Source organism: Coregonus lavaretus (genome assembly GCF_964263955.1).
Source record: "Coregonus lavaretus genome assembly, contig: HAP1_SCAFFOLD_557, whole genome shotgun sequence".
In the NCBI taxonomy this organism is placed as follows: domain Eukaryota; kingdom Metazoa; phylum Chordata; class Actinopteri; order Salmoniformes; family Salmonidae; genus Coregonus; species Coregonus lavaretus.
This window is the reverse complement of record NW_028166438.1, coordinates 104,541-130,485: the sequence shown is the minus strand read 5'-3', so window position 1 is coordinate 130,485 and position 25,945 is coordinate 104,541. Positions and strand designations below refer to the sequence as shown.

The 25,945-nt window shown below is 44.1% G+C and overlaps 1 protein-coding gene across 1 annotated transcript in view; it reads left to right on the top strand.

Moving 5' to 3' along the window:
* The window catches only part of LOC311114697 (TBC1 domain family member 15-like), a 48,848-nt gene that overhangs the window by 13,576 nt on the left and 9,327 nt on the right, over positions 1-25,945 (top strand). Inside the window, exons 3-8 of the mRNA XM_084189937.1 lie at positions 8,104-8,232; positions 14,056-14,159; positions 16,055-16,149; positions 18,582-18,698; positions 20,218-20,318; positions 25,573-25,672. Of these exons, the coding sequence (XP_084046063.1) occupies positions 8,104-8,232; positions 14,056-14,159; positions 16,055-16,149; positions 18,582-18,698; positions 20,218-20,318; positions 25,573-25,672 (646 nt within the window). The remainder of the gene's footprint in view (positions 1-8,103; positions 8,233-14,055; positions 14,160-16,054; positions 16,150-18,581; positions 18,699-20,217; positions 20,319-25,572; positions 25,673-25,945) is intronic.

Here is a 25,945-nt window from a genome sequence, read left to right as displayed (position 1 = left end):
TGGTTAGATGGGACTCTCAGCCAGGACCAATGCAGACTGCCTAGATGGGACTCTCAGCCAGGACCAGTGCATACTGGCTAGATGGGACTCTCAGCCAGGACCGGTGCAGACTGGCTAGATGGGACTCTCAGCCAGGACCAGTGCAGACTGGTTAGATGGGACTCTCAGCCAGGACCAATGCAGACTGGCTAGATGGGACTCTCAGCCAGGACCAATGCAGACTGGCTAGATGGGACTCTCAGCCAGGACCAGTGCAGACCGGTTAGATGGGACTCTCAGCCAGGACCAGTGCAGACTGGTTAGATGGGACTCTCAGCCAGAAGTTCCCTTTTTCCCCACACACCCCTCTCCCGTCCCGCTCCAGTGCACCAGGAGGTTGTGGTAACAGCCACCCAGGTCCTCTCTAATTGCCTCTCTGTTTTAATTAGAAGTGACCCTCTGCTCTCAGCGTTGCCAAGGCAACCTGCGCTGCTAGCTAGCCTCCTCTCCTCTCCACAGGGGTGGTTGAGTGTGGTGATGGATGACGTGTTTGGCTAAACATAGAAATCGTTACCACACACAACCCACACAGTGGAACAACCCACACAATGGAACAACCCACACAGTGTAATGGCACACAGAGTGGAACGGTAAAATGTCACACTTGCTGTGCTTCTCAGAAACTACTGGGAATGAGAAATCCACTTAAACATGTTGTTTGAACTCTATAGTCCAGAGTGGGGACATCAGTAGGTCTATAGTCCAGAGTGGGGACATCAGTAGGTCTATAGTCCAGAGTGGGGACATCAGTGGGTCTATAGTCCAGAGTGGGGACATCAGTGGGTCTATAGTCCAGAGTGGGGACATCAGTAGGTCTATAGTCCAGAGTGGGGACATCAGTGGGTCTATAGTCCAGAGTGGGGACATCAGTGGGTCTATAGTCCAGAGTGGGGACATCAGTGGGTCTATAGTCCAGAGTGGGGACATCAGTGGGTCTATAGTCCAGAGTGGGGACATCAGTGGGTCTATAGTCCAGAGTGGGGACATCAGTAGGTCTTTAGTCCAGAGTGGGGACATCAGTAGGTCTATAGTCCAGAGTGGGGACATCAGTAGGTCTTTAGTCCAGAGTGGGGACATCAGTGGGTCTATAGTCCAGAGTGGGGACATCAGTGGGTCTATAGTCCAGAGTGGGGACATCAGTGGGTCTATAGTCCAGAGTGGGGACATCAGTGGGTCTATAGTCCAGAGTGGGGACATCAGTAGGTCTTTAGTCCAGAGTGGGGACATCAGTAGGTCTATAGTCCAGAGTGGGGACATCAGTAGGTCTTTAGTCCAGAGTGGGGACATCAGTAGGTCTATAGTCCAGAGTGGGGACATCAGTGGGTCTTTAGTCCAGAGTGGGGACATCAGTAGGTCTATAGTCCAGAGTGGGGACATCAGTAGGTCTATAGTCCAGAGTGGGGACATCAGTAGGTCTTTAGTCCAGAGTGGGGACATCAGTAGGTCTATAGTCCAGAGTGGGGACATCAGTGGGTCTTTAGTCCAGAGTGGGGACATCAGTGGGTCTGTAGTCCAGAGTGGGGACATCAGTAGGTCTATAGTCCAGAGTGGGGCATCAGTGGGTCTATAGTCCAGAGTGGGGACATCAGTAGGTCTATAGTCCAGAGTGGGGACATCAGTGGGTCTATAGTCCAGAGTGGGGACATCAGTGGGTCTATAGTCCAGAGTGGGGACATCAGTAGGTCTGTAGTCCAGAGTGGGGACATCAGTGGGTCTGTAGTCCAGAGTGGGGACATCAGTGGGTCTATAGTCCAGAGTGGGGACATCAGTGGGTCTATAGTCCAGAGTGGGGACATTGTTTTTAGACACCAGCCATATGCCTCCATCACCTCCTCCTGGTTCAAATAACTAGCTTCACTACAGTACACCATCACCACCTCCTGGTTCTAATAACCATCTTCACTACAGTGCACCATCACCACCTCCTGGTTCTAATAACTATCTTCACTACAGTGCACCATCACCTCCTCCTGGTTCTAATAACTATCTTCACTACAGTGCACCATCACCTCCTCCTGGTTCTAATAACCATTTTCACTACAGTGCACCATCACCACCTCCTGGTTCTAATAACTATCTTCAATACAGTGCACCATCACTTCCTCCTGGTTCTAATAACTATCTTCACTACAGTGCACCATCACCTCCTGGTTCTAATAACCAGCTTCACTACAGTGCACCATCACCTCCTCCTGGTTCTAATAACCATCTTGGTGTTATTATAAGAGAATGTGTTCTCAATAATCAATAGATTCATAATAAATAAAAGATAACAATTCACTGTCTTGGTCAGGTTGTTATAATATTTAATAAGAACAATAATAATACAGTGGGGAGAACAAGTATTTGATACACTGCCGATTTTGCAGGTTTTCCTACTTACAAAGCATGTAGAGGTCTGTAATTTTTATCATAGGTACACTTCAACTGTGAGAGACGGAATCTAAAACAAAAATCCAGAAAATCATATTGTATGATTTTTAAGTAATTAATTTGCATTTTATTGCATGACATAAGTATTTGATACATCAGAAAAGCAGAACTTAATATATGGTACAGAAACCTTTGTTTGCAATTACAGAGATCATACGTTTCCTGTAGGTCTTGACCAGGTTTGCACACACTGCAGCAGGGATTTTGGCCCACTCCTCCATACAGACCTTCTCCAGATCCTTCAGGTTTCGGGGCTGTCGCTGGGCAATACGGACTTTCAGCTCCCTCCAAAGATTTTCTATTGGGTTCAGGTCTGGAGACTGGCTTAGGCCACTCCAGGACCTTTAGATGCTTCTTACGGAGTCACTCCTTAGTTGCCCTGGCTGTGTGTTTCGGGTCGTTGTCATGCTGGAAGACCCAGCCACGACCCATCTTCAATGCTCTTACTGAGGGAAGGAGGTTGTTGGCCAAGATCTTGCGATACATGGCCCCATCCATCCTCCCTTCAATGCGGTGCAGTCGTCTTGTCCCCTTTGCAGAAAAGCATCCCCAAAGAATGATGTTTCCACCTCCATGCTTCATGGTTGGGATGGTGTTCTTGGGGTTGTACTCATCCTCCTTCTTCCTTCAAACACGGCGAGTGGAGTTTAGACCAAAAAGCTCTATTTTTGTCTCATCAGACCACATGACCTTCTCCCATTCCTCCTCTGGATCATCCAGATGGTCATTGGCAAACTTCAGACGGGCCTGGACATGCGCTGGCTTGAGCAGGGGGACATTGCGTGCGCTGCAGGATTTTAATCCATGACGGCGTAGTGTGTTACTAATGGTTTTCTTTGAGACTTTGGTCCCAGCTCTCTTCAGGTCATTGACCAGGTCCTGCCGTGTAGTTCTGGGCTGATCCCTCACCTTCCTCATGATCATTGATGCCCCACGAGGTGAGATCTTGCACGGAGCCCCAGACCGGGGGTGATTGACCGTCATCTTGAACTTCTTCCATTTTCTAATAATTGCGCCAACAGTTGTTGCCTTCTCACCAAGCTGCTTGCCTATTGTCCTGTAGCCCATCCCAGCCTTGTGCAGGTCTACAATTTTATCCCTGATGTCCTTACACAGCTCTCTGGTCTTGGCCATTGTAGAGAGGTTGGAGTCTGTTTGATTGAGTGTGTGGACAGGTGTCTTTTTTACAGGTAACGAGTTCAAACAGGTGCAGTTAATACAGGTAATGAGTGGAGAACAGGAGGGCTTCTTAAAGAAAAACTAACAGGTCTGTGAGAGCCGGAATTCTTACTGGTTGGTAGGTGATCAAATACTTATGTCATGCAATAAAATGCAAATTAATTACTTAAAAATCATACAATGTGATTTTCTGGATTTTTGTTTTAGATTCCGTCTCTCACAGTTGAAGTGTACCTATGATAAAAATTACAGACCTCTACATGCTTTGTAAGTAGGAAAACCTGCAAAATCGGCAGTGTATCAAATACTTGTTCTCCCCACTGTATATGCCGTGAGGCGGCAGGTAGCCTAGCGGTTAAGAGCATTGGGCCAGTAACCGAAAGGTCACTGGTTCGAATCCCCGAGCTGGCAAGATGGAAATATCTGCTGTTCTGCCCTTGAGCAAGGCAGTTAACCCCCAACAACAACTGCTCCCAGAGCGCCGATGACGTGGACGTTGATTAAGGCAGCCCCCCGCGCCTCTCTGATTCAGAGGGGTTGGGTTAAACGAGGAAGACACATTTTGGTTGAATGCATTCATTTGTGCTAGCTGACTAGGTCTCCCCTTTCAACACCAGGACTGTTTTCCTCAGCGGACTAGGTATGCCCTTTCCCATTTAGCAGATGCTTTTATCCAAACAGACTTAGTCATGTGTGCATACATTTTAACGTTTGGGAGGCTCCAGTGAAAATCGAACCCACGACCCTTGGCGTTGTAAGCACCATGTGTCCTCAATCTACCTGGTTAAATAAAGGTTGATCAATTATTTAAATATGTCTGTGGTGAGTAAATACATTTGACCTCTCTCTCTCTCACACACACACACACACACACACACACACACACACACACACACACACACACACAGAGTTCGATTGGCTGATGATGCAGAGTGTAACCTCTGAGTCGAGGAGGAATGCAACGCACGCCAGATTTTAATTAGATTTTGATTACATGAACCTCCTGTCTGGTCACTTTATTACCTTGTGGAAATCATTAGAAAAGAGAGAGAAAGATCAATAGTGTAAATATGCTACTTTACCTTTTAAAACAACCTCTGTATATAGAGCAACCCTATACAAAGTTGGTCAGATATTTGAGTCTTTTCAATGTGAGGTTAATCAATGTGTCTGTCTTTCTAGTGGATAGTACACCTTCGCTTTTTCCACATTTTGTTATGTTACAGCCTTATTCTAAAATGGATTAAATACAAAATGTTCCTCATCAATCTACACACAAAAGCCCATAATGACAAAGTGAGGTTTTTAGAAATGTTTGCAAATGTATAAAAAAAAAAAAACAGAAATTCTTTATTTACATAAGTATTCAGACCCTTTGCTATGAGACTCGAAATTGAGCTCAGGTGCATCCTGTTCCCATTGATCATCCTTGAGATGTTTCTACAACTTGATTGGAGTCCACCTGTGGTAAATTCAATTGATTGGACATGATTTGGAAAGGCACACACACCTGTCTATGTAAGGTCCCATAGTTGACAGTGCCAAATGCACCTAAAGGAATCTCAGACCATGAGAAACAAGATTCTCTGGTCTGATGAAACCAAGCTTGAACTCTTTGGCCTGAATGCGAAGTGTCACGTCTGGAGGGAACCTGGCACCATCCCTACAGTGAAGCATGGTGGTGGCAGCATCATGCTGTGGAGATGTTTTTCAGCGGCAGGGACTGGGAGACTAGTCAGGATCGAGGGAAAGATGAACGGAGCAAAGTACAGAGAGATCCTTGATGAAAACCTGCTCCAGAGCGATCAGGACCTCAGACTGGGGTGAAGGTTCACCTTCCAACAGGACAACGACCCTAAGCACACAGCCAAGACAACGCAGGAGTGGCTTCGGGACAAGTCTGAATGTCCTTGAGTGGCCCAGCCAGAGCCTGGACTTGAACCCGATCTAACATCTCTGGAGAGACCTGAAAATAGCTGTGCAGCAACACTCCCCATCCAACCTGACAGAGCTTGAGAGGATCTGCAGAGAAGAATGGGTGAAACTCCCCAAATACATGTGTGCCAAGCTTGTAGCGTCATACCAAAGAAGACTCGAGGCTGTAATCGCTGCCAAAGGTGCTTCAACAAAGTACTGAGTAAAGGGTCTGAATACTTATGTAAATGTGATATTTCTAAAAACCTGTTTTTGCTTTGTCATTATGGGGTATTGTGTGTTGATTGATGAGGGACATTTTTTAAAGTTTAAAATACATTTTATAATAAGGCTGTAACGTAACAAAATGTGGAAAAAGTCAATGGGGCTGAATACTTTCCAAAGGCACTGTGTATATAGAAGCTTTGTGGGCTCTTGTTCTGTTTATACAACCCACAACTTCAGCCAAATATTTTCACTGCCATGAGAAAAGTTATTCCTAAATCTCTGCCTAGTTATTTACACAATGGAGGTGTAACAAAAGAGGCCATCTTGTGTGTTGGCTGGCTGGATGTTGGCTAGTTATGGTGCTGGGAAGGCGCACACACACATGCGCACACACACACACACACACACGCACACAAACTTCACTGCTTATCACAAAGCTCATGAATTATTGACTCCTATTCCCCCCCCCCCCCACCCCACCCTCCTCTCCCCCCTTATCAGCCCGGTCCCCATGGAAACAGCTCCCCCCCCTTCTTAGCTTAGGATTTAGTTAGTCTTGTCTTTCTCCCTGGCTGAACCCACTTCTTCTATCTCTTTCTACCTCTCGGAGCAGAACTGTTCAATTGGCTTGAGTGGGTAAATCAGGACAGACTGTATTAGCTACAGTGTTGTACCAGGTTGATGATGGCCTGGCGAACAGAACATCACACAGCTGTCAACTGGACGTTTGTGTAGGCCTGGCTGCATACTGTACGGGACACACAGTTTATCTATGAAACACATATTCACATACACACATACATTGGAAATAGCGATTTTAAAATGATTTACATTTAAACGGCCACCGCGTAATGAGCGTTGCAGCCAGAGCTTGGGGTTTTATTGGATTTCCACGGGGTCGTGACCCTCATGAGTTACACGATGGACTTGACCCCCCCTTACTCTAACCCTGACACCCATGACCCTAACCCTGCTTCTCCCCATCTCTCTGTCTCTGTCACTCTCTCACTCTCTGTCTCTCTCTCTCTCTCTGTCTCTCTCTCTCTGTCTCTCTCTCTCTCTCTCTCTCTCTCTCTCTCTCTCTCTCTCTCTCTCTCTCTCTCTCTCTCTCTCTCTCTCTCTCTCTCTCTCCTCTCTCTCTCCTTCTATCTCTCTCCTCTCTCTCTCTCTCTCTCTCTCTCTCTCTCTCGCTCTCGCTCTCGCTCTCGCTCTCAATTCAATAAATGCTTTATTGACATGAATGGGTGGTTGCCACTGTTGCCAAAGCAATGTATGTGAAGCATTACAAATGAACAATATGTTTGAGCAACAATAATAATATCAACAAATACAATTATATGTGGTGAATAATTCACCACAAAGAAACAAACAACAATTAAGAAAGTAAATCTAGAAGGGCTCTAATATTATGACAGGTCAGGACATAATCTGTAGCTAGATCTATTGTCTCTAATATTCTGACAGGTCAGGACATAATCTGCAGCTAGATCTATTGTCTCTAATATTATGACAGGTCAGGACATAATCTGTAACTAGATCTATTGTCTCTAATATTCTGACAGGTCAGGACATAATCTGTAACTAGATCTATTGTCTCTAATATTCTGACAGGTCAGGACATAATCTGTAACTAGATCTATTGTCTCTAATATTCTGACAGGTCAGGACATAATCTGTAACTAGATCTATTGTCTCTAATATTATGACAGGTCAGGACATAATCTGCAGCTAGATCTATTGTCTCTAATATTATGACAGGTCAGGACATAATCTGTAACTAGATCTATTGTCTCTAATATTATGACAGGTCAGGACATAATCTGCAGCTAGATCTATTGTCTACGTTTTTATCCTAACAAAATGGAGATTTTCTCCTCAACAGGCAGTTCAAGAAATCCTGCAATTCATTCTTTACATTCCAGGAGGTAAATACCTCTGAGTCACATGTGCAGCAGTGGAGTAGGAAGGGCTGGTCCTCCTGTACGTCACCTGACTCACAGTGCTGACATAGTCTTTCTTCTCTGACCTTCCATGTTTTTCTATGGCGTCCTGTCTTTGTGGCCAGGCTATGGTCACAGAGTCTGTACATTGTTAATGTCTTCCTTTGTTTGAATTCTTTGATTTTGACAAGGTGTTGTGCTAATTTGATATCTCTATTTAGAATTTGGTAACATATTTGTTAGAATTTCTCTCTCTCTCTCTCACTCCCCTCCCTCCCTGCCTCTCTCTATAGTGTGTTATTGACGGAGCAGTAGCATGCGTCGTTAATGCAATATTTCCATACTCTCCCTATCTGTCCTCTCCTGGTAGATTGATCTTGGCGTGCGGCCAGCGGTCCGGCGTAGGGAGCCTGTTGGGGCGGAGGAGTGGAACACCAACATGGACCCTGAGGGACGCATGAGGAACGTCTCACACCTCAAACAGACCATATTCAAAGGGGTAAGGAACCAACTAAATACAGCATGGTAACATACTGAAACACCAGGAACCAACTAAATACAGCATGATAACATACTGAAACACCAGGAACCAACTAAATACAGCATGGTAACATACTGAAACACCAGGAACCAACTAAATACAGCATGGTAACATACTGAAACACCAGGAACCAACTAAATACAGCATGGTAACATACTGAAACACCAGGAACCAACTAAATACAGCATGGTAACATACTGAAACACCAGGAACCAACTAAATACAGAATGGTAACATACTGAAACACCAGGAACCAACTAAATACAGCATGGTAACATACTGAAACACCAGGAACCAACTAAATACAGCATGGTAACATACTGAAACACCAGGAACCAACTAAATACAGCATGGTAACATACTGAAACACCAGGAACCAACTAAATACAGCATGGTAACATACTGAAACACCAGGAACCAACTAAATACAGCATGGTAACATACTGAAACACCAGGAACCAACTAAATACAGCTTGGTAACATACTGAAACACCAGGAACCAACTAAATACAGCATGGTAACATAATGAAACACCAGGAACCAACTAAATACAGCATGGTAACATACTGAAACACCAGGAACCAACTAAATACAGCATGGTAACATACTGAAACATCAGGAACCAACTAAATATAGCATGGTAACATACTGAAACACCAGGAACCAACTAAATACAGCATGGTAACATACTGAAACACCAGGAACCAACTAAATACAGCATGGTAACATACTGAAACACCAGGAACCAACTAAATACAGCATTATAACATACTGAAACACCAGGAACCAACTAAATACAACATGGTAACATACTGAAACACCAGGAACCAACTAAATACAGCATGATATAACATAATGAAACACCAGGAACCAACTAAATACAACATGGTAACATACTGAAACACCAGGAACCAACTAAATACAGCATGATAACATACTGAAACACCAGGAACCAACTAAATACAGCATGGTAACATACTGAAACACTAGGAACCAACTAAATACAGCATGATAACATACTGAAACATCAGGAACCAACTAAATATAGCATGGTAACATACTGAAACACCAGGAACCAACTAAATACAACATGGTAACATACTGAAACACCAGGAACCAACTAAATATAGCATGGTAACATACTGAAACACTAGGAACCAACTAAATACATCATGATAACATACTGAAACATCAGGAACCAACTAAATACAGCATGGTAACATACAGAAACACCAGGAACCAACTAAATACAACATGGTAACATACTGAAACACCAGGAACCAACTAAATATAGCATGGTAACATACTGAAACACTAGGAACCAACTAAATACAGCATGATAACATACTGAAACATCAGGAACCAACTAAATATAGCATGGTAACATACTGAAACACCAGGAACCAACTAAATACAACATGGTAACATACTGAAACACCAGGAACCAACTAAATATAGCATGGTAACATACTGAAACACTAGGAACCAACTAAATACAGCATGATAACATACTGAAACATCAGGAACCAACTAAATACAGCATGGTAACATACAGAAACACCAGGAACATACTAAATACAGCATGGTAACATACTGAAACACCAGGAACCAACTAAATACAGCATGGTAACATACTGAAACACCAGGAACCAACTAAATACAGCATGGTAACATACTGAAACACCAGGAACCAACTAAATACAGCATGGTAACATACTGAAACACCAGGAACCAACTAAATACAGCATGATAACATACTGAAACACCAGGAACCAACTAAATACAGCATGGTAACATACTGAAACACCAGGAACCAACTAAATACAACATTATAACATACTGAAACACCAGGAACCAACTAAATACAACATGGTAACATACTGAAACACCAGGAACCAACTAAATACAACATGGTAACATACTGAAACACCAGGAACCAACTAAATACAGCATGATAACATACTGAAACACCAGGAACCAACTAAATACAGCTTGGTAACATACTGAAACACCAGGAACCAACTAAATACAGCATGATAACATACTGAAACACCAGGAACCAACTAAATACAGCTTGGTAACATACTGAAACACCAGGAACCAACTAAATACAGCATGATATAACATACTGAAACACCAGGAACCAACTAAATACAGCATGATAACATACTGAAACACCAGGAACCAACTAAATACAGCATGGTAACATACTGAAACACCAGGAACCAACTAAATACAGCATGATAACATACTGAAACACCAGGAACCAACTAAATACAACATGGTAACATACTGAAACACCAGGAATCAACTAAATACAACATTATATAACATACTGAAACACCAGGAACCAACTAAATATAGCATGATAACATACTGAAACATCAGGAACCAACTAAATATAGCATGGTAACATACTGAAACACCAGGAACCAACTAAATACAACATGGTAACATACTGAAACACCAGGAACCAACTAAATACAGCATGATAACATACTGAAACACCAGGAACCAACTAAATACAGCATGATAACATACTGAAACACCAGGAACCAACTAAATACAGCATGGTAACATACTGAAACACCAGGAACCAACTAAATACAGCATGGTAACATACTGAAACACCAGGAACCAACTAAATACAGCATGGTAACATACTGAAACACATTATCAAACGGGTCAGTCTCTGTATCTCAACTGAAATATCCTGGCAACGGATTTTGCAATGTTTGCATATTGTGGAATTACACTTTTCCCCCAACAAATAGGCAACACATCCCTTTGAATAACACAGGTAAATGGTCACTCTCTCCGCCTGTCACTTTGTGTAATGCTGCCTGCTATAACAACACTGCTCTGAATAAGTTGAAAAACATCCAAACAAAAGAGTATATTTAGTAAATGGTGCTGCTATTGTAATTTATCTACTGTTCTGTAAGAATATGATTTTTATTGTAGTGTCTGTTTTAACCAGTAGGATCTGTATTGTAGAGTGTATGTTTTAACCAATAGGATCTGTATTGTAGAGTGTCTGTTTTAACCAGACATGAATAGGATCTGTATTGTAGAGTGTCTGTTTTAACCAGTAGGATCTGTATTGTAGAGTGTCTGTTTTAACCAATAGGATCTGTATTGTAGAGTGTCTGTTTTAACCAATAGGATCTGTATTGTAGAGTGTCTGTTTTAACCAGTAGGATCTGTATTGTAGAGTGTCTGTTTTAACCAATAGGATCTGTATTGTAGAGTGTCTGTTTTAACCAATAGGATCTGTATTGTAGAGTGTCTGTTTTAACCAGACATGAATAGGATCTGTATTGTAGAGTGTCTGTTTTAACCAATAGGATCTGTATTGTAGAGTGTCTGTTTTAACCAGACATGAATAGGATCTGTATTGTAGAGTGTCTGTTTTAACCAGTAGGATCTGTATTGTAGAGTGTCTGTTTTAACCAATAGGATCTGTATTGTAGAGTGTCTGTTTTAACCAATAGGATCTGTATTGTAGAGTGTCTGTTTTAACCAGTAGGATCTGTATTGTAGAGTGTCTGTTTTAACCAATAGGATCTGTATTGTAGAGTGTCTGTTTTAACCAATAGGATCTGTATTGTAGAGTGTCTGTTTTAACCAGACATGAATAGGATCTGTATTGTAGAGTGTCTGTTTTAACCAATAGGATCTGTATTGTAGCGTGTCTGTTTTAACCAGACATTAATAGGATCTGTATTGTAGAGTGTCTGTTTTAACCAATAGGATCTGTATTGTAGAGTGTCTGTTTTAACCAATAGGATCTGTATTGTAGAGTGTCTGTTTTAACCAGTAGGATCTGTATTGTAGAGTGTCTGTTTTAACCAATAGGATCTGTATTGTAGAGTGTCTGTTTTAACCAATAGGATCTGTATTGTAGAGTGTCTGTTTTAACCAGACATGAATAGGATCTGTATTGTAGAGTGTCTGTTTTAACCAATAGGATCTGTATTGTAGAGTGTCTGTTTTAACCAGACATTAATAGGATCTGTATTGTAGAGTGTCTGTTTTAACCAATAGGATCTGTATTGTAGAGTGTCTGTTTTAACCAATATGATCTGTATTGTAGAGTGTCTGTTTTAACCAATAGGATCTGTATTGTAGAGTGTCTGTTTTAACCAATAGGGTCTGTATTGTAGTGTCTGTTTCACACTTGAGTCACCACATCCTGAGATTTGTATCCCCTGTAGCCACAGAGGTAGCCCTAGACACACACACACGCACACCCTCTGCTGTTAATTAAGAGAGCAGCAACAGCACAAATCCAGCACTGCTTTTAATGCTGTTCCTACATATACTGTTCATCCTTCACAGAGCTAGCTACAGTATCTCCTCAATACTGTTCATCCTTCAGAGCTAGCTACAGTATCTCCTCAATACTGTTCATCCTTCACAGAGCTAGCTACAGTATCTCCTCAATACTGTTCATCCTTCACAGAGCTAGCTACAGTATCTCCTCAACACTGTTCATCCTTCACAGAGCTAGCTACAGGATCTCCTCAATACTGTTCATCCTTCACAGAGCTAGCTACAGTATCTCCTCAATACTGTTCATCCTTCACAGAGCTAGCTACAGTATCTCCTCAATACTGTTCATCCTTCACAGAGCTAGCTACAGTATCTCCTCAATACTGTCCATCCTTCACATAGCTAGCTACAGTATCTCCTCAATACTGTTCATCCTTCACAGAGCTAGCTACAGTATCTCCTCAATACTGTTCATCCTTCACAGAGCTAGCTACAGTATCTCCTCAATACTGTTCATCCTTCACAGAGCTAGCTACAGTATCTCCTCAATACTGTTCATCCTTCACAGAGCTAGCTACAGTATCTCCTCAATACTGTTCATCCTTCACAGAGCTAGCTACAGTATCTCCTCAATACTGTCCATCCTTCACAGAGCTAGCTACAGTATCTCCTCAATACTGTTCATCCTTCACAGAGCTAGCTACAGTATCTCCTCAATACTGTCCATCCTTCACAGAGCTAGCTACAGTATCTCCTCAATACTGTCCATCCTTCACAGAGCTAGCTACAGTAGCTCCTCAATATTGCATTGTGAGTCGGTCTGCCTGTGGCCTTGAGCAGTGAGGCAGAACACTCATTAAAGGCAGTATCTGATGCCTCTCTCTAGTCTCTCTACGTGGTGGATATAAAAATAGGGGTCAGCCTCTTCTCAGAGATCGTTTTGTCTCCCGTCTTCTTTCTCTCTGAAGCAACAGCTGGAAGTAAATGTCTGAGTTTGAACTGGAGTAGCTCTGTTAGGCCTGTTTGTTAATGTTACTTACTGTAGGGCTGTGGGAATAAAAGCTGTCTGTCTCTCCTCTCTTATTTTCTCCGTCTCTCTCTGTCTCTCTCTCTCTCTCTCTCTCTCTCTCTCTCTGTCTCTCTCTCTCTCTCTCTCTCTCTCTCTCTGTCTCTCTCTCTCTCTCTCTCTCTCTCTCTCTCTCTCTGTCTCTCTCTCTCTCTCTCTCTCTCTCTCTCTCTCTCTGTCTCTCTCTCTCTCTCTCTCTCTCTGTCTCTGTCTCTGTCTCTGTCTCTGTCTCTGTCTCTGTCTCTGTCTCTCCTCTCTCTCTCTCTCTGTCTCTCTGTCTCTCTCTCTCTCTCTCTCTCTCTCTGTCTCTCTCTCTGTTTCTCTCTCTCTGTCTCTCTCTCTCTCTTTGTTTCTCTCTCTCTCTATTTCTCTCTCTCTGTCTCTCGCTCTCTCTCTCTCTCTCTCCCCCATCCCTCTTTCTGTCTCTCCTTCCCTCCTAGGGTCTGTGTCATGTGTTGAGGAAGGAGGGATGGAAGTTTCTGCTGGGCTACTTCCCCTGGGAGAGCACCTCGGAGGAGAGGAGGAGTCTGACCAGGAGGAAAACGTGAGAGAGCCACTCCTACTCATTAGGAGACTGGGAGCCCTGCCATGATTGACACATTATCTCTGTCAGATCTGCATCATAACAGCACTGTTGATGAAATACTAGGATAGGAAACCCCACAACTCTCACGTCATGTTGTCTTTATGGTTGTAGAGAGATTTTCACAAAGTTTATGAATCAGTAAGCTTTACATTTACAAGTAAATATGACTTTGGATTTCAGAATGGCTAATAAGTTTGTGTGAAAACAAATGGTGCTGTTCAGATGGCGTTATGAGTACGGTGTATGAAGAGAATACTAGTTTTCATAGCACAGCACCAGGTTATGTTGTAAACCAGTTTAAGGAAAGTAAAGTGGCCCCTACTATCCTGTTTATTTTTTTAAAAAATATTTTATTTCACCTTTATTTAACCAGGTAAGCCAGTTGAGAACAAGTTCTCATTTACAACTGCGACCTGGCCAAGATAAAGCAAAGCAGTGCGATTTAAAAACAACAACAACACAGAGTTACACATGGGATAAACAAAACATAAAGTCAAAAATACAACAGAAAATATATATACAGTGTGTGCAAATGTAGTAAGTTATGGAGGTAAGGCAATAAATAGGCCATAGTGCAAAATAATTACAATTAGTATTAACACTGGAATGATAGATGTGCAAGAGATGATGTGCAAATAGAGATACTGGGGTGCAAATGAGCAAAATAAATAACAATATGGGGATGAGGTAGTTGGGCGGGCTAATTTCAGATGGGCTGTGTACAGGTGCAGTGATCGGTAAGGTGCTCTGACAACTGATGCTTAAAGTTAGAGAGGGAGATAAGAGTCTCCAGCTTCAGAGATTATTATACATCACACAGTAAACACACCCCTAAATGAGGTTAGGGCATTAGGGCTGGGAATTGTCAGGGACCTCACGATACGATATAATCACGATACGTATGTGCTGACTCTATATGTATTACGATTCGATATTGCGATTTGATGTTCCAAACATATTGCTCACTAACTGTCTGCTGCAGAGAGACCATGAGAAAATTAGTTTTGATCAGTCATGGAAATAAGTGCTGATAACATGTTGGGTCACTATTAAAAGGTCCAATGCGGCCGTTTTTTATCTGAATATCAAATAATTTCTGGGAAACAATTAAGTACCTTCCTGTGATTTGTTTTTAATTAAACGGGTCAAAAAGAAACAAAAATAGTTTATTCTCAAGCAAGGATATAACAAGGGCTGTCTGGGAGTGGTCTGAGTGGGGAGGGGAAAACTAGCTGTGATTGGCAGAGAGGTTTGGAACGCTCTTTCTTATTGGTCTGTTAACTAATTTACTGCCTGGTGATGTCACCAAGCAGGACAAAACTCCATCCCACCAAAACAGGCAGAAATTTCAGGCGGTCTTTTCAAACAACTCTTACACTAAAATGGCATTATAATTTTCACAATATTATTTCAACCTTATAGTGTGGAAATATATTTAAAAGACAGGAAAATCACGATTTTGACTGCACTGGGCCTTTTAAAAAGAAGACGCTATAGGACGAAAAATACTGGCATTTTGCCGCAGATAAAGTCGACTAGCGCTAGCTAACACTATCTAGCAAAATATGAAAATATACATTTATTATAATTTTTTTTTACTTTGAGTCAAAGTATCTATAATATAGTCCAAAATAATATTGTGATATGTAACTATCGATTTTTTTCCCCCCCGTCGTCTCTCTCCTTTACTTTCCTCATTCATTTACATTTTAGTCATTTAGCAGACGCTCTTATCCAGAGCCACTTACAGTTAGTGAGTGCATACATTATTATTATTTTTTTTAATCTTTCCTCACGGATGACTACTTATTCCCTCTCTTCTCATCCTCTCTTCTCATCCTCTCTTTCCTCAGGGATGAGTATTTCCGTATGAAGCTCCAGTGGAAGTCAGTGAGTGAGGAGCAGGAGAAACGCAACAGCAGGTTAAGAGACCACAGGAGTCTTATAGGTAATCACCACCATCATCATCATCACTTCTAACAGAATGTTAGTCAGGAGTCTTATAGGTAATCACCACCATCATCATCATCATCACTTCTAACAGAATGTTAGTCAGGAGTCTTATAGGTAATCACCACCATCATCATCATCACTTCTAACAGAATGTTAGTCAGGAGTCTTATAGGTAATCACCACCATCATCATCATCTTCTAACAGAATGTTAGTCAGGAGTCTTATAGGTAATCACCACCATCATCATCATCACTTCTAACAGAATGTTAGTCAGGAGTCTTATAGGTAATCACCACCATCATCATCACTTCTAACAGAATGTTAGTCAGGAGTCTTATAGGTAATCACCACCATCACCATCATCACTTCTAACAGAATGTTAGTCAGGAGTCTTAGAGGTAATCACCACCATCATCATCATCATCTTCTAACAGAATGTTAGTCAGGAGTCTTATAGGTAATCACCACCATCATCACCATCATCACTTCTAACAGAACGTTAGTCAGGAGTCTTATAGGTAATCACCACCATCATCATCATCATCTTCTAACAGAATGTTAGTCACCAGATAAAGTGTATTGGCAGTATCCTAGAGGTTAGACCAGCAGCCGGAAGGCTTTCATCCCATGTAACATATCCTGCCATTGTGCCCTTGAGCAAGGCACTTAACCCCCACAATTGCTGCTGCTGACCCTGTGCCGCTCAACGTGTGTTTGTGTATCTGGGGGTGTTGGGGAAGCCAGAAGCCAAACGTCCATTCAAACTGAAGGACAATAGTTGTATTCTATTTGATTATGTTGGTCTGACAGTAGGATGGGGAAGTGGTTTGTACAATGGGCACTGTGGCCAACAGATAGGAGACATTTCCAATATGCTACTGAGTCAGGCTCCTTGTTCCAGGATCCTGTCAGCAATTTAAACTTCCCCAGCCAGTGAAGAACAAAACTTGGCCACATTCTGTCTGGGTTTCACCCCAAACTGCTCAGCAAAGCCATCGAAAACAAAGTGTGACACCACTCCTGGTTTAGCAGCTTGAAGACTGAGCTGGGCCTGGAACCAATCTGGCTCCCGTCGGATCAACCCCATGTTTTATTCAATATTCCATCAGCGTCGTCAGCCTGTAGAACAGAGCCCCGTGGCTGCGTCACAAATGGCACCCTATAGAGTGCACTACTTTTGACCAGAGCCCCTGTGTGCACTAAATAGGGACTAGGTGGCCATTTGGGACGTAGCCCGTGTCAGCCAGGTAATGGGGTCTCATCTCCTGATTGTAGAGGAACGATCCATACTGCATCTGGCTGGCACCTCAATGGACTTGGCATTTCTATTCTCTCTCTCTCTCTGTCTCTCTCTCTCTCTCTCTCGCTCTCTCTCTCTCTCTCTCTCTCTTCTCTCTGTCTCTGTCTCTCTCCTCTCTCTCTCTCTCTCTCTCTCTCTTCTCTCTGTCTCTGTCTCTCTCCTCTCTCTCTCTCCCCCTCTCTCTCTCTCTCTCTCTCTCTCTCTCTCTCCCCCTCTCTCTCTCTGAGTCTCGCCCCTCTCTATTCAAAGGAGAGAAATTAGGCTCCGGTTGTAACAGGGTTAGGGTTGTGTGCTCTCTGTAAATGTCAACCTGAAATGAATATGGAAATTAGCGGCGGCTGGCACGGAGCAATGCAGATCTACTGAAGTGCTGCTGGTTCCATTTCTGACTTCAACTCCTGGTAGTAAACTTTTGTCTAAGGACAATCAGGCGAGTTTGTGTGGTGAAGTCGGGGCCTGTATTCATAAAGCCTCTCAGAGTAGGAGTGCTGATCCAGGATCAGGTTCCTTCTGTCCATGTCATCTGATTCATTATGTTCTAATAGATCAGTACTCCTCCTACCCTGACTCTTTATGAATACTGGCCCTGGTGGCTGTTAGTTCCCTCTACAGAGAAAGACCCTCCTACTCTTTATGAATACTGGCCCTGGTGGCTGTTAGTTCCCTCTACAGAGAAAGACCCTCCTACTCTTTATGAATACTGGCCCTGGTGGCTGTTAGTTCCCTCTACAGAGAAAGACCCTCCTACTCTTTATGAATACTGGCCCTGGTGGCTGTTAGTTCCCTCTACAGAGAAAGACCCTCCTACTCTTTATGAATACTGGCCCTGGTGGCTGTTAGTTCCCTCTACAGAGAAAGAAGTAAACAGGACAGATAAACAGAGTCTAAAGACAGGCCGTCAGTCCGTCCGCACGTCCGTCCGTCAGTCCGTAAGGATGGATTGTGTAAATTCTGCATCTATATATTTTGTCTGTATTTTCTGTCTATTGTCTGTATGTAATTGTCTGTCTGTCTAACTCCATAGCAGCACCGTTTCACTGAGTCAAATCCTGGACACGCAAATGTATTTGGTGAATAAAGATGATTCTGATCCTAAGGTCCCTGACTGCGTTGATTTCCTCCACAGAGAAAGACGTGAACAGGACAGATCGGACCAACACGTTCTATGAAGGAGCAGACAGCCCAGGACTGATTCTGCTGCACGACGTCCTCATGACCTACTGCATGTATGACTTTGACCTGGGTAAGACTAAGCTTGACCTACTGCATGTATGACTTTGACCTGGGTAAGACTAAGCTTGTCATACTGTATGACTTTGACCTGGGTAAGACTAAGCTTGTCATACTGAATGACTTTGACCTGGGTAAGACTAAGCTTGTCATACTGCATGACTTTGACCTGGGTAAGACTAAGCTTGTCATACTGCATGTATGACTTTGACCTGGGTAAGACTAAGCTTGTCATACTGCATGTATGACTTTGACCTGGGTAAGACAAAGCCTGTCATACTGCATGTATGACTTTGACCTGGGTAAGACAAAGCCTGTCATACTGCATGTATGACTTTGACCTGGGTAAGACAAAGCCTGTCATACTGCATGTATGACTTTGACCTGGGTAAGACAAAGCCTGTCATACTGCATGTATGACTTTGACCTGGGTAAGACAAAGCCTGTCATACTGCATGTATGACTTTGACCTGGGTAAGACAAAGCTTGTCATACTGCATGTATGACTTTGACCTGGGTAAGACATAGCTTGTCATACTGCATGTATGACTTTGACCTGGGTAAGACAAAGCTTGTCATACTGCATGTATGACTTTGACCTGGGTAAGACTAAGCTTGTCATACTGCATGTATGACTTTGACCTGGGTAAGACAAAGCCTGTCATACTGCATGTATGACTTTGACCTGGGTAAGACAAAGCCTGTCATACTGCATGTATGACTTTGACCTGGGTAAGACTAAGCTTGACCTACTGCATGTATGACTTTGACCTGGGTAAGACTAAGCTTGTCATACTGCATGTATGACTTTGACCTGGGTAAGACAAAGCCTGTCATACTGCATGTATGACTTTGACCTGGGTAAGACAAAGCCTGTCATACTGCATGTATGACTTTGACCTGGGTAAGACTAAGCTTGACCTACTGCATGTATGACTTTGACCTGGGTAAGACAAAGCCTGTCATACTGCATGTATGACTTTGACCTGGGTAAGACTAAGCTTGACCTACTGCATGTATGACTTTGACCTGGGTAAGACAAAGCCTGTCATACTGCATGTATGACTTTGACCTGGGTAAGACTAAGCTTGACCTACTGCATGTATGACTTTGACCTGGGTAAGACAAAGCCTGTCATACTGCATGTATGACTTTGACCTGGGTAAGACTAAGCTTGACCTACTGCATGTATGACTTTGACCTGGGTAAGACAAAGCCTGTCATACTGCATGTATGACTTTGACCTGGGTAAGACTAAGCTTGACCTACTGCATGTATGACTTTGACCTGGGTAAGACAAAGCTTGTCATACTGAATGACTTTGACCTGGGTAAGACTCTGATTCCGCTCCAGCCATTACCACGAGCCTGTCCTCCCCAATTAAGGTGCCACCAACCTCCTGTGGTCAAGACTTTGTTGTATGAAAGCTCTCCAGAACTGTTTCAAATCCTCTCTCTCTCTCTGTCATCACCAGGCTTTGATTGATTGATTGACTGACTGACTAAACCGGGATGTTTTTGCTCCGTCACCAGGCTATGTCCAGGGTATGAGTGACCTGCTGTCTCCTATTCTCTATGTGATGGAGAACGAGGTGGACGCCTTCTGGTGCTTTGTCTGCTTCATGGACCAGATGGTGAGACTGACAACATAGAACTAGATATACTAGAACATACGTAATATAGAAATATAATTACTAGAATGGACAAAGCCCCTCAGACCAAAGCAAATGAAATGAGGCTGTCCGTTCTAGTAATTCCATGTCTAAGACGGCACAGTTCTCCCTGTTTATCAAGAGAGAGGCCAACTAGGTCAGTGTTGGTAGAGTGTGACCTGATTACCTGACCACGCTGGGTTCCCATGGTGCATTTCACAAAGGATGCATCTATGACCACTCCCCCATAGCCTCCACCAATGGCAGAGCAGAGCTTCATGATTCCACCAATGGCTTACCAGTGTCTATCAGCTGAGAAGGTGTGGCTGTCTATTGACCAATCATTTCCACTCCACTGAGGTTACCGATCACCCTCATGCTTTTTGATGCCACTCCTTGTCACTCCCTGCCCTATGATTTGTGTTCTATTTCCCTTAGTAGTATTATCCAACCTTATGACACCTTTATGACATCACTACAGCTCTATGATTTGTGTTCTGAATTAGTTTATTTTTCTATCTTATTATCCAACCTGTTACAACACCATCCAGCTTCCTGTCTGTTCTGTTATAACACCATCCAGCTTCCTGTCTGTTCTGTTACAACACCATCCAGCTTCCTGTCTGTTCTGTTACAACACCATCCAGCTTCCTGTCTGTTCTCTGTTACAACACCATCCAGCTTCCTGTCTGTTCTCTGTTACAACACCATCCAGCTTCCTGTCTGTTCTGTTACAACACCATCCAGCTTCCTGTCTGTTCTGTTACAACACCATCCAGCTTCCTGTCTGTTCTGTTACAACACCATCCAGCTTCCTGTCTGTTCTGTTACAACACCATACAGCTTCCTGTCTGTTCTGTTACAACACCATCCAGCTTCCTGTCTGTTCTCTGTTACAACACCATCCAGCTTCCTGTTTGTTCTGTTACAACACCATCCAGCTTCCTGTTTGTTCTGTTACAACACCATCCAGCTTCCTGTCTGTTCTGTTACAACACCATCCAGCTTCCTGTCTACTTTCTGTTACAACACCATCCAGCTTCCTGCCTGTTCTGTTACAACACCATCCAGCTTCCTGTCTGCTTTCTGTTACAACACCATCCAGCTTCCTGTCTGTTCTGTTACAACACCATCCAGCTTCCTGTCTGCTTTCTGTTACAACACCTTCCAGCTTCCTGTCTGTTGTCTGTTACAACACCATCCAGCTTCCTGTCTGTTACAACACCATCCAGCTTCCTGTCTGTTCTGTTACAACAGCTTCCTGTCTGTTACAACACCATCCAGCTTCCTGTCTGTTACAACACCATCCAGCTTCCTGTCTGTTCTGTTACAACACCATCCAGCTTCCTGTCTGTTCTGTTACAACACCATCCAGCTTCCTGTCTGTTCTGTTACAACACCATCCAGCTTCCTGTCTGTTCTGTTATAACACCATCCAGCTTCCTGTCTGTTCTGTTACAGCACCATCCAGCTTCCTGTCTGTTCTGTTACAACACCATCCAGCTTCCTGTCTGTTCTGTTACAACACCATCCAGCTTCCTGTCTGTTCTGTTACAACACCATCCAGCTTCCTGTCTGTTCTGTTACAACACCATCCAGCTTCCTGTCTGTTCTGTTACAACACCATACAGCTTCCTGTCTGTTCTGTTACAACACCATCCAGCTTCCTGTCTGTTCTCTGTTACAACACCATCCAGCTTCCTGTTTGTTCTGTTACAACACCATCCAGCTTCCTGTTTGTTCTGTTACAACACCATCCAGCTTCCTGTCTGTTCTGTTACAACACCATCCAGCTTCCTGTCTACTTTCTGTTACAACACCACCCAGCTTCCTGCCTGTTCTGTTACAACACCTTCCAGCTTCCTGTCTGCTTTCTGTTACAACACCATCCAGCTTCCTGTCTGTTCTGTTACAACACCATCCAGCTTCCTGTCTGCTTTCTGTTACAACACCTTCCAGCTTCCTGTCTGTTACAACACCATCCAGTTTCCTGTCTGTTCTGTTACAACAGCTTCCTGTCTGTTACAACACCACCCAGCTTCCTGTCTGTTCTGTTACAACAGCTTCCTGTCTGTTACAACACCATCCAGCTTCCTGTCTGTTACAACACCATCCAGCTTCCTGTCTGTTCTGTTACAAAACCATCCAGCTTCCTGTCTGCTTTCTGTTACAACACCATCCAGCTTCCTGTCTGTTCTCTGTTACAACACCATCCAGCTTCCTCTGTTACAACACCATCCAGCTTCCTGTCTGTTCTGTTACAGCACCATCCAGCTTCCTGTCTGTTACAACACCATCCAGCTTCCTGTCTGCTGTCTGTTACAACACCATCCAGCTTCCTGTCTGTTCTCTGTTACAACACCATCCAGCTTCCTGTCTGTTCTCTGTTACAACACCATCCAGCTTCCTGTCTGCTTTCTGTTACAACACCATCCAGCTTCCTGTCTGTTACAACACCATACAGCTTCCTGTCTGTTACAACACCATCCAGTTTCTTGTCTGTTACATCACCATCCAGCTTCCTGTCTGTTCTGTTACAGCACCATCCAGCTTCCTGTCTGTTACAACACCATCCAGCTTCCTGTCTGCTGTCTGTTACAACACCATCCAGCTTCCTGTCTGTTCTCTGTTACAACACCATCCAGCTTCCTGTCTGTTCTCTGTTACAACACCATCCAGCTTCCTGTCTGCTTTCTGTTACAACACCATCCAGCTTCCTGTCTGTTACAACACCATCCAGCTTCCTGTCTGTTACAACACCATCCAGCTTCCTGTCTGTTCTGTTACAACACCATCCAGCTTCCTGTCTGTTACAACACCATACAGCTTCCTGTCTGTTACAACACCATCCAGCTTCCTGTCTGTTACAACACCATACAGCTTCCTGTCTGTTACAACACCATACAGCTTCCTGTCTGTTACAACACCATCCAGCTTCCTGTCTGTTACAACACCATACAGCTTCCTGTCTGTTACAACACCATCCAGCTTCCTGTCTGTTACAACACCATACAGCTTCCTGTCTGTTACAACACCATCCAGTTTCTTGTCTGTTACATCACCATCCAGCTTCCTGTCTGTTCTGTTACAACACCATCCAGCTTCCTGTCTGTTCTGTTACAACACCATCCAGCTTCCTGTCTGTTCTCTGTTACAACACCACCCAGCTTCCTGTCTGTTACGACACCATCCAGCTTCCTGTCTGTTACCTCTATTCTGTCTTCCACATGGCTACTGAAGTAATCTAAAGGGGATTTCTTGTTCATTAACCATTCCTAGCTTTATAGATACTGTAGCCCAGGGCTGGTCTAGGGCTGGTCTTCCCTGGTAAACAGCTATACACACACTCACAGGTTAGGATAAACAGCAATCATGTTAATATTACTCGGCTGAGTGGTCTTGTACCTGACAGGCCCTCATTATTCAAAGGAAACCCAAAGACCATGTCATCTCCAGTGCTCTGACTGTCATCCCACCCATTAACACATCAAACATGGCTACATCAGGGTTTATTGGTATAAACACCTGCCAGCTAGCAACTTGTTAGTGGGGAAGGTAAAAGGAGTAGAGAGCATCAATATGGTGTGATGTGTTATGTGACTGGCCGACAGACTGGCTGGCCGACTGACTGGCTGGCCGACTGACTGGCTGGCCGACTGACTGGCTGGCTGACTGACTGGCTGGCCGACAGACTGGCTGGCCGACTGACTGGCTGGCCGACTGACTGGCTGGCTGACTGACTGGCTGGCCGACTGACTGGCTGGCTGACTGACTGGCTGGCCGGCTGACTGACTGGCTGGCCGACTGACTGGCTGGCCGACTGACTGGCTGGCCGACTGACTGGCTGGCTGACTGACTGGCTGGCCGGCTGACTGACTGGCTGGCCGACAGACTGGCTGGCCGACAGACTGGCTGGCCGACAGACTGGCTGGCCGACAGACTGGCTGGCCGGCTGACTGACTGACTGGCCGACTGACTGACTGGACACCCTTTCAAATTAGTGGATTCTGCTATTTCAGCCACACCCGTTGCTGACAGGTGTATAAAATCGAGCACACAGCCATGCAATCTCCATAGACAAAACAGTGGCAGTACAATGGCCTTACTGAAGAGCTCAGTGACTTTCAACATGGCACCGTCGTAGGATGCCACCTTTCCAACAAGTCAGTTCGTCAAATGTCTGCCCTGCTAGAGCTGCCCCGGTCAACTGTAAGTGCTGTTATTGTGAAGTGGAAACGTCTCGGAGCAACAACGGCTCAGCCGTGAAGTGGTAGGCCACACAAGCTCACAGAACGGGACCGCCGAGTGCTGAAGCGTGTAAAGATCATTAGTCCTCGTTTGCAACACTCACTTCCGAGTTCCAAACTGCCTCTGGAAGCAACGTCAGCACAAGAACTGTTCGTTGGGAGCTTCATGAAATGGGTTTCCATGGCCGAGCAGCCACACATAAGCCTAAGATCACCATGCGCAATGCCAAGCGTCAGCTGGAGTGGTGTAAAGCTCGCCGCCATTGGACTCTGGAGCAGTGGAAACGCGTTTTATGGAGTGATGAATCATGCTTCACCATCTGGCAGTCCGACGGACGGATCTGGGTTTGGTGGATGCCAGGAGAACGCTACCTGCCCCAATGCATAGTGCCCAACTGTAAAGTTTGGTGGAGGAGGGATAATGGTCTGGGGCTGTTTTTCATGGTTCGGGCTAGACCCTTTAGTTCCAGTGAATGTAAATCTTAACGCTACAGCATACAATGATATTCTAGACGATTCTGTGCTTCCAACTTTGTGGCAACAGTTTGGGGGAGGCCGTTTCCTGTTTCAGCATGACAATGCCCCCGTGCACAAAGCGAGGTCCATACAGAAATGGTTTGTCGAGATCGGTGAGGAAGAACTTGACTGTCCTGCACGGAGCCCTGACCTCAACCCCATCGAACACCTTTTGGGATGAATTGGAACGCCGACTGCGAGCCAGGCCTAATCGTCCAACATCAGTGCCCGACCTCACTAATGCTCTTGCGGCTGAATGGAAGCAAGTCCCCGCAGCAATGTTCCAACATCTAGTGGAAAGCCTTCCCAGAAGAGTGGAGGCTGTTTATAGCAGCAATGGGGGGACCAACTCCATATTAATGGGCATGATTTTGGAATGAGATGTTAGACGAGCGGGTGTCCTCATACTGTTGGTCATGTAGTGTATCTGTCTATATAGTGTTAATGTATTTCTATGTTGTCTAAATTCTCAGCACCAGAACTTTGAGGAGCAGATGCAGGGTATGAAGACTCAGCTGATCCAGCTCAGCACTCTGCTACGACTACTGGACCTGTCTTTCTGGAACTACCTGGGTGAGAGGAAAACACACACACACACACACACACACCACACACCACACACCACACCACACACACACACCACACACACACACACACACACACACACACACACACACAGGGCATGCTTAAAAAAGTTTTCCTTCCAGAAAATGAAATGTAGTGTTTCTGATTGTAGTCCCGGTTGTCCAGTCCCTGCCTGTTTCAATCCATTTTCTTCCGTTCGGTGCCTAATGAATAACACCCATTACTACCATTTAGAATCCACAGAATGGAACATTCACCGTG